Source organism: Pristiophorus japonicus, chromosome 14 (genome assembly GCF_044704955.1).
Source record: "Pristiophorus japonicus isolate sPriJap1 chromosome 14, sPriJap1.hap1, whole genome shotgun sequence".
Lineage (NCBI taxonomy): Eukaryota > Metazoa > Chordata > Chondrichthyes > Pristiophoridae > Pristiophorus > Pristiophorus japonicus.
In genome coordinates this window covers 31,828,610-31,844,376 of record NC_091990.1, presented here as the reverse complement: position 1 = coordinate 31,844,376, position 15,767 = coordinate 31,828,610, and the positions used below count along the sequence as shown (strand labels likewise).

General features: G+C 42.3%; 1 protein-coding gene across 3 annotated transcripts in view; it reads left to right on the top strand.

Annotated features, from left to right (window-relative positions):
• The window catches only part of LOC139279839 (calcipressin-3-like), a 166,177-nt gene that overhangs the window by 142,416 nt on the left and 7,994 nt on the right, over window positions 1–15,767 (top strand). For 2 of the 3 annotated variants that reach the window (XM_070899099.1, XM_070899101.1), the window contains exons 4-5: window positions 12,307–12,393; window positions 14,502–14,673. In XM_070899099.1, the coding sequence (XP_070755200.1) occupies window positions 12,307–12,393; window positions 14,502–14,673 (259 nt within the window). The remainder of the gene's footprint in view (window positions 1–12,306; window positions 12,394–14,501; window positions 14,674–15,767) is intronic. The other variant, XM_070899100.1, reaches the window with a different exon arrangement.

The window sequence follows — 15,767 nt, the reverse complement described above, 5'->3', positions numbered from 1 at the left end:
TATACTCCTCTAGGATTTTTGCAGTATTGAGCCCTCGCTATCTGTCATAAGCCTCCCTTTTTTTCTTTATCCTACCGTAAATGCTCCTTGACATCCAAAGGACTCTATATTTGTTAGTCCCACCCTTTTTCTTTAAGGGAACATATTTGCTGTGAACCCTCGGGATCTCCCCTTTGAATGCCTCCTACTGCTCTGACACTGATTTACCTTCACATCTCAGCTGAGTAAGATTGGATTTCCCCTAATTGAGACCTTTTATTCCTGGTCTAGCTTTGTCCTTTTCCATAACTACCCTAAATCTAACTGAATTATCATCACTGGCATCAAAATGCTCTCCCACTGATATCCCTTCCACTGCCCAGCTTCATTCCCTAAAAAAAAGTCCAGAACCGCCCCTCCCTTGTTGGGCTTGCTGCAAACTGGCTAAAAAAGTTCTCCTGAATGCATTTTAGTAATTCTGCACCCTCTATACCTTTCACATCAATTTTATCCCAGTTAATATTAGGGTAGTTGAAATCCCCTACTATTACTGCCCTATAGTTTTTGCACTTCTCAGAAATTTGCCTACACAATTGCTCTTCTATCTCCCTCTGACGGTTTGGGGGACTATAGTACACTCCCACCAGTGTGATTGCCCCTTTGTTGTTCTTCAGTTCAACCCATATGGCCTCATTTGATGATCCTTCTAATATATCACTCCTTACAGCTGTAATTGTTCCTTTAAGTAATACTGTGCCCCCCCCCCTCCTTTTTTATCCCCCTCTCTATCCCATTTGAAAACCCTGTAACCAGGAATGTTGAGTTGCCATACCTGCCCTTCTTTCAGCTATGTCCCGGGAATCGCTATAATATCATACCCCCTCGTGTCTGTCTGTGCCCTCAGCTCATCTGCCTTATTCCCTTGACTCCATGTATTGAAGTATATACCATTTAGCACTCCAAAGTCCCTTGATGTCTATTTACTAGCATTTGTTTCCTCTTCCTTCCAAATTAACTTTGTAATTTTCTGCTTTCCAATTCCAGTTTTGCTTCTCTCCCTCCTGAATCTACTCTCGGGTTCCCATCCCCCTGCCAAGCTAGTTTAAACCCTCCCCAGTAACACTAGCAACCGCCCCCGCCCCCGCGTGGATATTGGTCCCGGCTCTGATGAGGTATAACCCGTCTGGTTGTACAGGTCCCATCTACCCCAGAAACAGTCCCAATGTCTCAAGAATATAAAGCCCTGCCTCCTGAACCATCTCTCCAGCCACGCATTTATCTTCTCTAACCTCCTATTTCTAGCACGTGGCACCGGCAGTAACCCAGAGATTACTACCTTTTGAGGTCCTGATTTTTTAATCTCCTAGCTCTATCCTCCTATTTCTGTACTCACTAGCATGTGAGGAAGGATTCAGGAAAGAGTAAATTTAAAAGCAGCAAGAGAAATGTCAATGCTCTAGAGCAGAGCAGAGTTTTGGGTAAAAATAAGCAGAGTGGATCAGGAAGGGACAGAGAGAGAAAGTAATAGAGCATTACTGACTAAGGTGACATCAAGGAAAAATAGAAAAAAGTCAGAGCTAAAGGCACTATATCGGAATGCACCAAGCATTCGCAACAAAATAGATGAATTAATAGCGCAGATAGAAATGAATAGGTTTGATCTAATAGCCGTTTCGGAGACGTGGTTGCAAAGTGACCAAGGTTGGGAACTAAATATTCCAAGATATTTAGAAGAGATAGGCAAAATGGAAAAGGAGGAGGGGGCTAGCCCTGATAAAGGATGGGATAGAAACAGTAGAGAGAAAGGATCTTAGCTCAGAAAATCAAGAAGTAGAATCAGTTTGGGTAGAGCTAAGAAACAGCAAAGGGCAGAAAATATTGGTGGGAGTTGTTTATAGGCCCCCAAAGTGTAGTGGTAATGTAGGGCACAGTATAAATCAGGAAATTAGAGGTGCATGTAACAATGGTAATACAGTAATGATGGGGGACTTTAATCTACATATAGACTGGGCAGACCAAATTTGCAGTAATAGTGTGGAAGACGAATTTGTGGAATGTATACAAGATGGTTTTCTAGATCAGTATGTTGAGGAACCGACGAGAGAATAGGCTATTTTAGATCTAGTATTGTGCAATGAAAAAGGGTGAATGAATAACCTTGTAGTAAAGGGGCCCTTAGGGAAGAGTGACCATAATATGAGAGAATTTTACATTAAGATGAAATCCGAAACTCGGGTCTTAAATCTAAACAAAGGAAACTACGTAAGTATGAGGGGAGAGTTGGCTAAAGTAGATTGGGAAACTACATTATAAAGTATGATGGTAGACAAACAATGGTTAGCATTTAAATAATTAATACATAATTTACAACAAACATGCATTCCTTTAAGGCACAAAAACCTTAAAGTGGTCCAACTGTGGCTAACAAGAGAAGTTAAAGATAGTATTAGATCAAAGGAAGAGGCTTATAATATTGCCAAAAAGAGCAGTAAGCCCGAGGATTGGGAGGATTTTAGAATTCAGCAAAGGAGGCCCAAAAAGAAAGGGAAAATAAAATGAGAGTAAGCTAGCGAGAGACATAAAAACAGACTGTAAAAGTTTCTATAGATATGTACAAAGGAAAAGATTAGCAAAAGTAAATGTCAGTCCCCTACAGGCTGAGACAGGAGAAATTATAATGGGAAATAAGGAAATGGCAGAGAAATTAAACAAATGCTTTTGTGTCCATCTTTGGAAGAAGACACGAAAAAACTTCCAGAAATAGTGGAGTGCCAAGGGTCTAGCGAGAATGAGGAACTGAAAGAAATTAGTATTAGTAAAAAATTGGTACTGGAGAAATTTATGGGACTGAAAGCCAATAAATCCCTTGGACCTGGTGGCCTACATCCTCGGGTTTTGAAAGAGGTGGCTTTAGAGATGGTGGATGCACTGGGTGTCATCTTCCAAAATTCCATAGATTCTAGAATGGTTCCTGCAGATTGGAAGGTAGCTAATGTAACACCGCTATTTAAGAAAGGAGGGAGAGAGAAAACGGGGAACTACAGACCAGTTAGCCTGACATCAGTCGTAGGGAAAATGTTAGAATCTATTATTAAGGACGTGGTAACAGGGCACTTAGAAAATAATAATAGCATTGGGCAGAGTCAACTCGGATTTATGAAAGGAAAATCATGTTTGGCAAATCTGAGAGTTTTTTGAGGTTTTAACTAGTAGAATAGATAAGGGAGAGCCAGTGGATGTGGTGTATTTAGATTTTCAGAAGGCATTTGATAAGAGGTTATTGAGCAAAATTTAGGGCTTATGGGATTGGGGGTAATATACTAGCATGGATTGAGGATTGGTTAACGGACAGAAAACAGAGAGTAGGAATAAATGGATCATTTTTGGGTTGGCACGCTGAAACTAGTGGGGTGCCGCAAGGATCGGTGATGGGTCTCAGCTATTCACAATGTATATCAATAATTTGATGAGGGGATCACCGCTCTTTTTGGCAACATTATAAACCTCTTCCTTTGATCTAATATTATGTAATAAAGGTTGAGCGTCCGAAATCCGGTGTTCCAAAATTCAGAATGTTCCGGAATCCGGACACTGGGCCGATCCATGGCGGGGTCGTCCGGAAAATGTTCTGAAATCCGGACTCCTCCGCCTCGGCCGCCCGATCTCCAGCCGCCTCAGCCCCCCGCCTTGGCCGCCCGACCTCCCGACCTCCCCCCAGCCTCGACCGCCCGACCTCAGCCCCTCGACCTCAGCCGCCTAACCTCCCGCCGCCTCGGCCGCCCGAGGTTTCTGGATTTTGGACGCTCTACCTGTATATCCAAGTTTACTGATGATACAATGCTAGGTGGGAATGTAAGTTGTGAGGAGGATGCAATGAGACCTCAAGGGGATATATACAGGCTAAGTGAGTGGGCAAGAACATGGGAAATGGAATATAATGTGGAGAAATGTGAAGTTATCCACTTTGGTCGGAAAAATAGAAAAGCAGAGTATTTTTTTAAATGGTGAGAGATTGGGAAATGTTGGTGTTCAGAGGGATCTGGGTGTCCTTGTACACCAATCACTGAAAGTTAACATGCAGGTACAGCAAGTAATTAAGAAAGAAAATGGTATGTTGGCCTTTATTACAAGAGGATTTGAGTATAAGAGTAACAATGTCTTACTGCAAATATATAGGCCCTGGTGAAACCACACCTGGAGTATTGTGTACAGTTTTTGTCTCCTTACCTAGGGAATGATATACTTGCCATAGAGGGAATGCAACAAAGGCTCACCAGACTGATTCCTGGGATGGAGCGATTGTCCTATGAGGACAGATAGAGTAGACTAAAATATTTTTTTTAAGACTTGGCATATGTATAGCGCCTTTCATGACCATCGGACGTCTCAAAGCGCTTTACAGCCAATTAAGTACTTTTTGAAGTGTAGTCGCTGTTGTAATGTGGGAAACGCTGCAACCAACTTGCGCACAGCAAGCGCACAGCAAACTCCCACAAACAGCATGTTTTCTTTCAACATGGCTATATCAGAAAGGAGTAATCTGTTTGGAGAGAAAATAATCTCTATCCCTCTAATCTTGAATACAGATATTCCTAAGAACTGTAACTCAGTTACCCAGGACCACAAAATTGTCTATCCAACTTTTAAATTCAAGAAAATATAACTCCAAATATCCACAAGGCTCAATTGGGCAATTAACCTGTGATTGTACTCACTAGTGTTCTCCAGCATTGACCTTGCTATATTTTTCAGGGTTACTGGAAAAGCTACTAATTTAACACTGGGCAAGTGGGCATTCATGCCACTATAGGCACATATTTACGCCCACCTGCCCCATCCTGTCGGGACATCTGATGCTTAGCCTCATTTGGACAGGGGAGGGAGGAGTGGGGTTGAATTCTCAGCAAACCTCAGGGGCTCAATGGATTCCCTCCCTAAGCCCTCCTGTGTAAGGAAGCCAATCCAGAATTATAAAAACAATTTACTTTGTCTTCTGAGGTATACGCTGCTTCTCTGACCTGAGAATCCCAGTGCAATCACTTACGCCATTCTGTTGAACATATAAATCATCTCTCTTAGCATACCCGCATCAAGTCTTGCCCAAAGACTTTCTGTGATAGGAATGCGGAACTCAAACATGAGAAGGGGAATTTAGTAGGGGCGCTGGTGGTGGGGGTGGGGTCAGTGGACACGATTGGTGATGGGTTGGGTGGGAAAATGTTTTTTTTGACAGTGAGTCGGGACCCTGCTGTCAACCCGCTGCCACATGCCTTTCCCAAATGTCGGGTCTATCAACAGCGGGGTGGGTAATTCAGGTCATTATGACCTTGTTAACAGAGCATTCTGAACTATTTTGAGCACACCTTCAGGATTTACCAGGTCATCATGGGGCCTACACTACTCGAGGATCGTGTCTGTTAAGCAGGTCAGGAGTTGAATGGCCATGGAATCATCTCATTACTTAACAGTTGCAAATGTGCTATAAATGCTCCCATCCCACAGCTCTTCACGTTCCAAGTTCAGAAACTGTTGCTTACTGCATTTGGAAGACTGATTGAGCTTTCTGCAGGTTGCAAGTGTTTGGAGTAAACTCTCTATCCAGTGTCATCTCATTGGAACAACCTCTCACCATTGAAATAGACTAGGCCTATATTCTCTAGAGTTTAGAAGAATGAGAGGTGATCTCATTGAAACGTACAAAATTCTTACAGGGTTTGACAGGGTAGATGCAGGAAGGATATTTCCTCTGACTGGTGAGTCAGAACCAGGGGTCACAGTCTCAGAATAAGGGGTCGCCATTTAGGACTGAGATGAGGAGAAACTTTTTCACTTAGAGGATGGTAAATCTTTGGAATTCTCTACCCCAGAGGGCTGTGGAGACTCAGTCTTTCAGTATATTCAAGACCTCAACCTGCCCTGCAACCTGGTGCAAAGGCCACCATACGTTAAAAAAATCCACGCACGGGCACCTTCCACCCTTCAAAATGTAGTTCGGGACCTGGAATATTAGATTCTTCATTGAAACACTCGTGAACTCATCCCTTTTTGGCATGGAAGCAAATCATCCTTGATACGAGGGACAGCCTATGATGATGATGATGATATTCAAGACAGAGATAGATAGTTTTTTGGATATCATGGAATATGGGGATAGTGCAGGAAAGTGGAGTTGAGGTGGAAGATCAGCCATGATCTCATTGAATGATGGAGCAGGCTCGAGGGGCTGAATGGCTTACTCCTGCTAATTCTTATGTTATGTACTACCTTTGAGGTCCTACTTTTTAATCTCTCCTAGCTCCCTAAAATCTGCCAGCAGGATGTCATCCCTCTTTCTACCTATGTCATTGGTACCGATATGGACTATGACCTCTGGCTGTTCACCCTCCTCCCTCAGAATGTCCTGCAGCTGCTCAGTGACATACTTGACCCTGGCGCCAAGGAGGCAACATACCATCCTGGAGTCACGTCTGCGGTCGCAGAAATGCCTGTCTGCTCCCCTAACTATCGAATCCCCGACCACTATTGCTCTTCCACTTTCTCACCCCCCCCCCCCTCCCTGTGCAGCTGAGCCACCTGTGGTGCCGTGGACTTGGCTCTGGCTGCATTCCCCGAGGAACCACTAGTGCTCAGAACAGAATACAGGTTGGAGAGCGAGATGCACTCAGGGGTTTCTTGCACTACCTGTCTGGTCCTCCTCTTATGTTTGGGTCACCCAGTCCCCCTCTGCCTGCACACTCCTAAGCTGCAGGGTGACCACCTCTAGAAACGTGCTATCCACGAAGTGTACAGCCACTGCAGTGGCTCCAGCTACCGCTCAAGCTCCAAAACACGGATCTCGAGCTGCCACATGGATTTCGAGCTGCCATAGCTGCCGATATTTCCTGCACACGTGGTCGACAGGTCACGAGAAGCATCCAGGACTTCCCACATTGCACAGGAGCGGCCTTGCCATGTCTCTATTTAATAGACTAAGAACTAACTGAGCAGAAATAAACTTAAAACTTAACAAAAAACACTCACCAGCTACTGACCAATCAGCTTCTTCCCTTGTGCCAATGTCACATTTTTTACTCTAACGTCACTTTCGAATTTTGCCTCTGTTGAATTGCTCCCAGCTCCCGTTCTCGTACAGGTCCAGCTCCTCCAGTCTCGGGCCTTCTCTGCCGCGCTATTTATTTACCTCCGCTCCCAGCTTCCCACTCTCGCACAAGTCCGCCTCCTCCGGTCTCGGGCATTCTCTACAGAGGGTGATTCCACAGCCGCCTTATTCAATTTAGCAAAGCTGACAAAGGTTTTTTAAAACAAAAAAGGTGAGTTATCGAGTATCTAGTTTAGACAGCTTATACTCACAAATTGTAAGGAAGTCGGGGGCTAAATTTGGTGAAATGTTAACTGACATTCCTGCAAGTTCACTACATTCAGAAGAGAAATACCTGATGACTATAGATAGGTTTGCTCAAGATCTGTTGTAGGAAAATCTTTGAAACAGTCTTTAGAGAAATGGCAGGTGAGAACTTGGAAATACATAACTTGTTAAAGGACAGTCAGCTAGATTGAAAATGGGAGTCATGCTATATTGATCATGTGGAATTATTCAAAAATGTACTAATATATCAGGCCATCCTCCCTGCTTAAGACCTTCTTAGACCGTTTGCTACTGAGAATTCATGGGTCCAAGAATCCCAATTTTCTCAGCCATAAATGGAGCAGGAGGATGATTGTTTTCTCCTGCCAAATTTTGTGAATTGTACATGTTGTGAAGAGAAACAGTAGAAAGGAATGCAGGAATCACCTTAACAAGACATTAAACTGCTGCCTTAAAGCCTGCATGAGAATTTCAGCAATCTTTTGTTCTGGAACACAGCTTATATCTCTCCATGGATAGAGCCTTTGTAATTTTTGTGCCTTTATGCTAGATATTCCTTGAGTGCAGCCTTACTTGTCAATCACATAAGTGTACCTCCTGTTCCCTATGATCTGGGGTGCACCTTTTCCTGCCCAATGTCCAGGAAACAATAGTGACCCAGGAATCATAATGGAATCTTACTCCATACACCAATTACTGGAATATATTACCTGCCACCACATTAATTCTCTTTTTGCAGAAGGTGGACTGCAAAAGCAGTCTACTGAGACAAGGCAGATGCTTCGAACCAATAAGTGGTTGATTTATATAAAATATATGAACAAATGGTACACTGTTTTCACAGTGAGAACATGTATTTCCTTACACTCCTCAGTGTATTAAAGCTATAAATATGCAATCTGCTTTCTCTCAAAACATGGGCCCTACAACAGAATACCATTTACATTATTTAACAACTCAAGGCTAAGCTGGCTCAGGTTTTAAAACACAGACAGCATTGGCCACTGGCTATGATAATCCTATAAACTGTGTTACTTTTTCTGTGTTTCAGAACTGTCCATTAAATCTATGAGATGAAGGCTGCGATTTTGCCAAGCGAGATGGGTGACGTTGGTAGTGGGGTCCGAACCCGCTGCTGTTTCCATGCCAGTTTCTCACATGATTTTCCCCTGATTGGGCTTGTTAAGCCCGCCTAGCGAGGTTCCCGACTAATTAAAAGGAAGCTGGTCTGATGACGTCATTTGATCATGTGTCATAAGCTGGTTTCCTTAAAGGGACTACGCACAAATTTATTTTGACAGTTGTGCTGTCAGTGTTCTACAGCATTGAACTGCTGAAAACACTGACAATCACTGAACAGAGGTGCAGGGCTGCACCCAGGCTCTCCCATGACTCCCTCCTTAGGTTCTCTTCCCTTCCAGTGGGTGGAAGAGTCCTCTACAGGAGACCAATGCAACCTGGTTGCACATTGCCAGGAGGACACACACGGGGATGTGATCAGGAGGACCTGGCTGCAGTGGCGCAGTAGATCACGAAACGTTACTACAAAGCCACACTCAACCTCATCCTGCTGTGCCACTCATCACATCCCCATCACTCTGCCTTTCCTATCCTACTCCTGAACATCCTTACTCACACAAACTTCCTTGCACCCATCCCTCTCTATCTACATTATCACATCCCCATTTCACGCGCCACCCCTTAAACTTGCCCTCATCCTAGTCCAATCATACCAATTAACAACACATCAGGGTAGGGACTGATGAGTTTTAGCCAATGTTCATGTAAAGTTTCTGTTAATGTGTTGTCAAGCATTGAAACCTTTATTTTCAACACTTTGCATTCTTAGACAGATTTGTGCGCACCTTTGGAAGTAGCTTAGCGAGTTGGTGAATGGTGAGACATAACTGTTCCCCCGCAATGGTGATGAGAGTGAAAGGAATGGCTTGGGCATTGTAGGGATACTTTATGGTGCTGATGTGGGGTGGTGCCAACCTGACACATCGTGTGGTAACCAAGGCGTACAGCTTCAAGTGAAGTAAAGTTGGCCATGGTGAGGCCACCAGAGCAGCAATGTGGTCAGGTGCTAATACCTGGTAAAGTAGCATGGAGGCGGGTTGACAGCAGGGTCCCGACCCGCTGTCAATCATTTCAAATTGGACAGCTGACCCGCCACCGATCCCACCTTCTGAGCAAAATTCCGGCCGAAGTTTCAGCTGCACCAAGCTGTTCTGGAGGGCTTCAGCCAATTAGCCACCTGTCCCTTCAGAGCACACAGTAATCAGGGTCAAAATTAACAGTCGCTTGGATAGGGGTGGATTAATTAAGGAAAGGCAGCACAGATTTGTTAAAGGCAAATTGTGTTTAACCAGCTTGATTGAGTTTTTTTGATGAGGTAACCGAGAAGGATGTTCATGGATTTCCAAAAGGCATTTGACAAAGTATCACATAATAGGCTTGCCAGCAAAATTGAAGTTCATCGAATAAAGGGGACAGTGGCAGCCTGGATACAAAATTGACTAAGTGACAGGAAACAGTGAGTAATGGTGAACGGTTGCTTTTCGCACTGGAGGAAGGTATACAATGGTGTTCCCCAGCGGTCGGTTCTGGGATCACTGCTTTTGTTGATATATATTAATGAATTGGACGTGGGTGTACAGGGCACAATTTCAAAATTTGCAGATGACACAAAACTTGGTGAACAGTGTGGAAAAGAATGATAGACTTCAGGAAGCCTAGACAGGCTTGTGAAATGGGCAGACGTGTGACAGATGAAATTTAATGCAGAAAGGTGTGAAATGATACATTTTGGTAGAAAGAATGAGGAGAGGACATATAAACTAAATGGTACAATCCTAAAGGGGGTGGACAAACAAAAAGACCAGGGGGTATGTGAATCATTGAAGGTGGCAGGGCAGATTGAGAAAGCAGATAAAAAAAACTTATGGGATCCTGGGCTTGCATAAATAGAGGTATAGAGTATAAAAAGTGTGGAAATTATGACGAACCTCTATAAAACACTTTGGCCCCAACTGGAGTATTGTGTCCAATTCTGAGCACCACTTTAGGAAGGATGTGAAGGCTTTAGAAAAGATTTACGAAAATGATTTGCAGAAAAGATTTATGAGAATGATTCCAGGAATGAGGGACTTCAGTTACATTGATAGACTGGAGAAGCTGGGGTTATTCTCCTTGGACCAGAGAAGATTGAGAGATTTGATAGAGATGTTCAAAATCATGAGGGGTCTGGACAGAGTAGATAGAGAGAAATTGTTCCCATTGGCAGAAGCATCGAGAACCAGAGGACACAGATTTAAGGTGATTGGCAAAAGAATCAAAGGCAACGTAAGAAAAAACTTTTTTACACAGCGAGTGGTTAAGATCTGGAATGCACTGTCTGGAAGGGTGATGGAGACAGGCTCAATTTTATATTTCAAAAGGGAGTTGGATAAGTATCTGATGGAAAAATAATTGCAGGGCTATGGGGAAAGAGTGAAACTAACAGAGTTGGCACAGGTTCGAGGGGCCGACTGGCCTTCTTTCATGCTGTAACCATTTTAGGATCCTATGACACAAAGAGCTGCTAATCTAAGTGACTATCCCACACTGGAGCCTACACTTTGAACTGTTTACAGAGAATATACTTTGCGTGATTTAATTAAACCAGAATATGCATCAATATTGTACGGAAGCAAGCACCCGTAATAGCCTAGGATGCTTGTCAATGAATGTGACAATTCCAGTTAATTGATTGTTAGGGCCTCCTATTGTTCCCAGTTTCATCAACTCTACATGATGTGATCCCCAACCCTTTGAGAAACCTTGAGAGGCAATGATCTAACACCATTAGGGAGCATGTTGATCTGAACAGTACAGAAATATTACAGGTATTAAAAAATACAGCACAAGCAAAGTCTATTTTGCCACAAAAATCCATTTTACCACAACCCCATTTATTGGAAATGTTAAAGAGTAGTATCCAGAATTAGCAGAAGTCTTTCAAAAGATCCAAAAATCAAGTAGGCGGGATAATTGGTTAAATTATAAACATGGGTAAAAGCAATTGAAAAAAATTAATTAAATGCCAAGAGAAATGTGAAATGCAAGATTACTGAGAACGTGATCAGAGATCTGCCTCTGTAATCTCCAGCCCCACAACCCACTGATATCTGCGCTCCTCTAATACTGGCTTCTTGAGCATCCCTAATTTCGAGCGTTCCATCATTGGCAGTCATGCCTGCAGCTGTCAAGGTCCAAAGTTCTGGAATTCCCTCCCTAAACCTCTCCGCCTCTCTACCTCTCTTTCCTCCTTTTAAGACACTCCTTAAAACCTACATAAATGCAAGCTGTTATTGTTGCATGTGCTTGTATGAATGAAAGAAAATATTGTTCCACTTAAAATTGATAAAGGAATCCCATCATCATCATAGGCAGTCCCTCGAAATCGAGGAAGATTTGCTTCCACTCTAAAAGTGAGTTCTAAGGTGACTGTACAGTCCAATGTGGGAATTAAAGTCTCTGTAACAGATGGGGCAGACAGTGGTTGAAGGAAAGGGTGGGTGGGGAGTCTGGTTTGACGCACGCTCCTTCCGCTGTCTGCGCTTGATTACTACATGCTTTCGGCAATGAGACTCGAGGTGCTCAGTGCCCTCCCGGATGCTCTTCCTCCACTTTGGCCGATCTTGGGCCAGGATTCCCAGGTGCCGGTGGGGATGTTGCACTTTATTAAGGGGGCTTTGAGGGTGTCCTTGAAACATTTCCTCTGCCCACCTGGGGCTCGCTTGCCATGTAGGAGCACTGAGTAGAACGCTTGCTTAGGGAGTCTCGTGTCAGTCATGCGGATGATGTGGCCCGCCCAATGCTTCAATGCTGGGGACGTTGGCCTGAGTGAAAACACTGACGTTGGGGAGACTGAAATAGCAGAGTTATTAAATAGTGACTTTACATCTGTCTTTGCCCAGGTGAGAAAGGAAAAAAAGGTTGACCAGTCAAATAATAAAATATCAGGAACAGCAGAGAAGGAACAAGACAAAATGAAACCAACACAGGTAAAAGAAAGGCTTGTGTTTATATAGCGCCTTATCTATCAGAGATACTTCAAAACTCTTCACATACAATGGGGTAGAAATTGGACCTCGTTGCACCAATTTTAAAGGTGTAAAAAAGTTAAGTGGATCGTCTGGAAGTAAACAAGTTTAGGCAGCTTCCCCTCACAAATTTTGAAGAAGGCAGGTTGCAATTGGTGAAATATTAACGCACATTCCTGTAAGTTCGCTATATTCAGAAGCAATTCCATGGTTTTGGAAACAACAGTTGTGGGTTATCTTTAGCAAAGAGAAACACCTGATGGCTATAGAAAGGTTTGGTCAAGATCTGTTGTAGGGAAGTCTTTGAAACAATCTTTAGAGATCTCGTGGGTGAGATCTTTGGAAACACTTAACTTGTTAAAGGACAACCAGCTAACTTGAAAAAGAGCGGTATTATTGATCTCATGGAATTTTTCAAAGATGGGCAAGGGAAATGTAACTTAAATTGCATAGTTGGATTTTAATGAATCTTCTGATCAGGTCCCACACTGGCAATTAATGGCCAAGGTTAGGAGGTGATGTCTGATGCTGAATAGGAAATTGGTCTGTACACTGGCGGAAAAAGAGGGTCATAATGAACATTTTGCAGATTAAAAAGAGGTTACAAGTAGAAACAGTATTGGAACCCGTGCTCTTTTTAATGTATTAATGAGTTGGACAAAATCTCCAAGCTTGAAGAAGGTGCCACAATAGGAGCCATGGCAAATATTGAAGAACAATGCAACCAAATTTTCAATATATATCTTTTAAGTAACTGGGAGCAAAGAACCAAAAGACAGAGCATGTTTAAATGGAGCAATGATACAGTAGGTCAATCACAAGCATTCTCGGATTACAGTGGATTAATCAGTGGAACAGTCAGAGTTCTTTTTAAAATGAAGATAAGGTACTGGGTTGAATTAGATGGGAGATAGATTATGTATTGTTGCAGTGTTGGTCAGACTGCATATGGAGCACTATGTACATTTTCTTGTCACTATTCTCGATACTTTTGGACTTGGGAGAGTATAGGGGTGAGTAACAATGATGATTCTAGGTATCAAGAATTTAACTTGAGATTCTTGGCCTGTTTTCGTTGGGAAATAGATTTCAAGTTTATTGAACTGAAGTTTTCAAGATTATAAAGGAAAGTTATTCATTTCAGTGAAAGATTCAGGACTTGAGGTTTAAATTGTGAGGACAGGTTGCATAGACTAAGTTTGTATTCCCTTGAGTATAGAGGATTAAGGGGTGATCTAATTGAGATGTTTAAGATTATTAAAGGTTTGATAGGATAGAGTGAGAGAAGCTATTTGATCAGGTAGATAGAGAGAGAAACTACTTCCTCTGGTGGGACAGTCGAGAACAAGGGGGCAAAACCTTAAAATTAGAGCTAGGCTGTTTAGGGGTGATGTCGAAAAGCATTTCCTTACACAAAGGGTACTGGGAATCTGGAACTCTTTCCTCTCTCCCTAAAAAAAAACCTGTTGAGGCAACGTCGATTGAAAATCTCAAAATTGAGTTCGATAGATTTTTGTTAGGCAAGGGTTACAGAATCAAGGTGAGTAGATGGAGTTAAGATACAGATCAGCAATAATCTGATTGAATGGTGGAACAGGTTTGAGGGACTGAATGGCCTACTCCTGTTCCTATGTTCAAGTTCCAGGAGACGCAAGTTAAAAATGAATAAATTGGGTGCAAGAAAGAAAGTCAGACAGAACTTCTTCACCTAAAGAATATTGAACTTGCGGAATAAGTTACCAGGGAACCTATTGAAGCAGGCCATATAAATGGAGACCATTAAATGTATTCCTGGAGAAAGAAGAGACTGAGGGATCTAATGTGAATGTGGGTAAGTAGGGGTGACCTGTGAAAAAAGGACCAGCTTTCTTTTGAGTCCTGTGGGCTTAATAAATGAGTACCTGGTGCTGTGCCCAAAGGGACAAGAAACAGTTGAGAAACATTCATAGCTACTAAATGGAAAAAGTGGTAATGTAATTAAAAGGAAAGGCTTGCTTTTTATGCTATGGCATCATATTTCATCAAGCTACTTTGGTAACCAGAGTTTCCAAATGGGTTTTATTTTTCAGGTCCAGAACACCCAAGATGGGGTCAATAAAACGTACTTAACCCCACCTCCACCTGTGAAACAGTTCCTCATCTCCCCTCCAGCCTCTCCTCCAGTTGGATGGCATCAGATTGAAGATGCTACTCCCACCATTAATTATGACCTTCTGCGTGCAATTGCTACTCTTGGTCCAGGTGGGATATAGCATGATGAGTAAAGTAGCATTGAGTGATTATGTAGATTTAGTATGCATGTGTTCTGAGCATTTTATTTGAATAAACTACCGTAAACAGCCATTAAACCAACACAGCCAAGTCAAGCTCCATTAGCAGACAGCATTGGAGTGCGAATGTGCCGGGAGTTGAACATTTTTGTTTAAGTAGCCGACAGTGTATTGTCTTAAATATTTGTTGACTCTAGCAACTTTGCAGCAATGGGTTATTTTTATGATTAATGGATAGGCGAAGGTTGTAAATAATATGTTTTGCAGAGATCAGTGAGTACTGTCTTTTTCCCTATAGAAGAAAGATTATTCTCCATCCCAGAGGGTGAATGTGTCCTTTCTGTTTTGCCTGTTGAAGATCTTGCAATGTAAAGTGTTCTCCTCTCAAGTTTTTTAACTTATTGTTTAGGAACAAACCTCAGAGAAACCATTGCCCCACAAAGAAACATTCCAAGTTGGATGAGATCTGAGGTGCATTCAGATGCATGACATCTGTTGTGGGTTTAGTTACCAAGCACCTGCAATTGGATGTTGACCTGAACTTGCCATTAAGTTCATTGCTGTGCTCAGGTATAAGCTGTCAGCATTTGATTGATTCTTTTATTTTCGCAAAGAAGCAGGCAAAATATTTACCGTCAACTGAATAGAAGAAAACAATACATATTTGAGCACGGTATAGGAACAAACTAGGTTCAGTAGATTTCAGTGCCCTCTGCTGGTCTATAGCAGCAGTTTTTATGAATATTCAATTGGTATTTTGAAACAGCATTCTCATCTGATATTATCTTGCATAATTTATTTTGTAAAAATGAAAACACAATTTGTGGTACAAATCAGATCTCTTGCTACAAGTTTATCATTTTCTTTTAATTAAAACAAACTTAAAAATATGAAAAGTTTGTGTTCCAGTGCCTGGTGTGCAAAAAATGCTTGCTCTACACATGAGTTAACTCAGACAAGGCCATTCGTGACTTTGTTTTTTTGCCCGTTTATATTAAAAAAAATAATACTTCTGAAACCCATTAGAATTGTGGTTGAAAAAATTGAATTTTTAACTAACCAGAG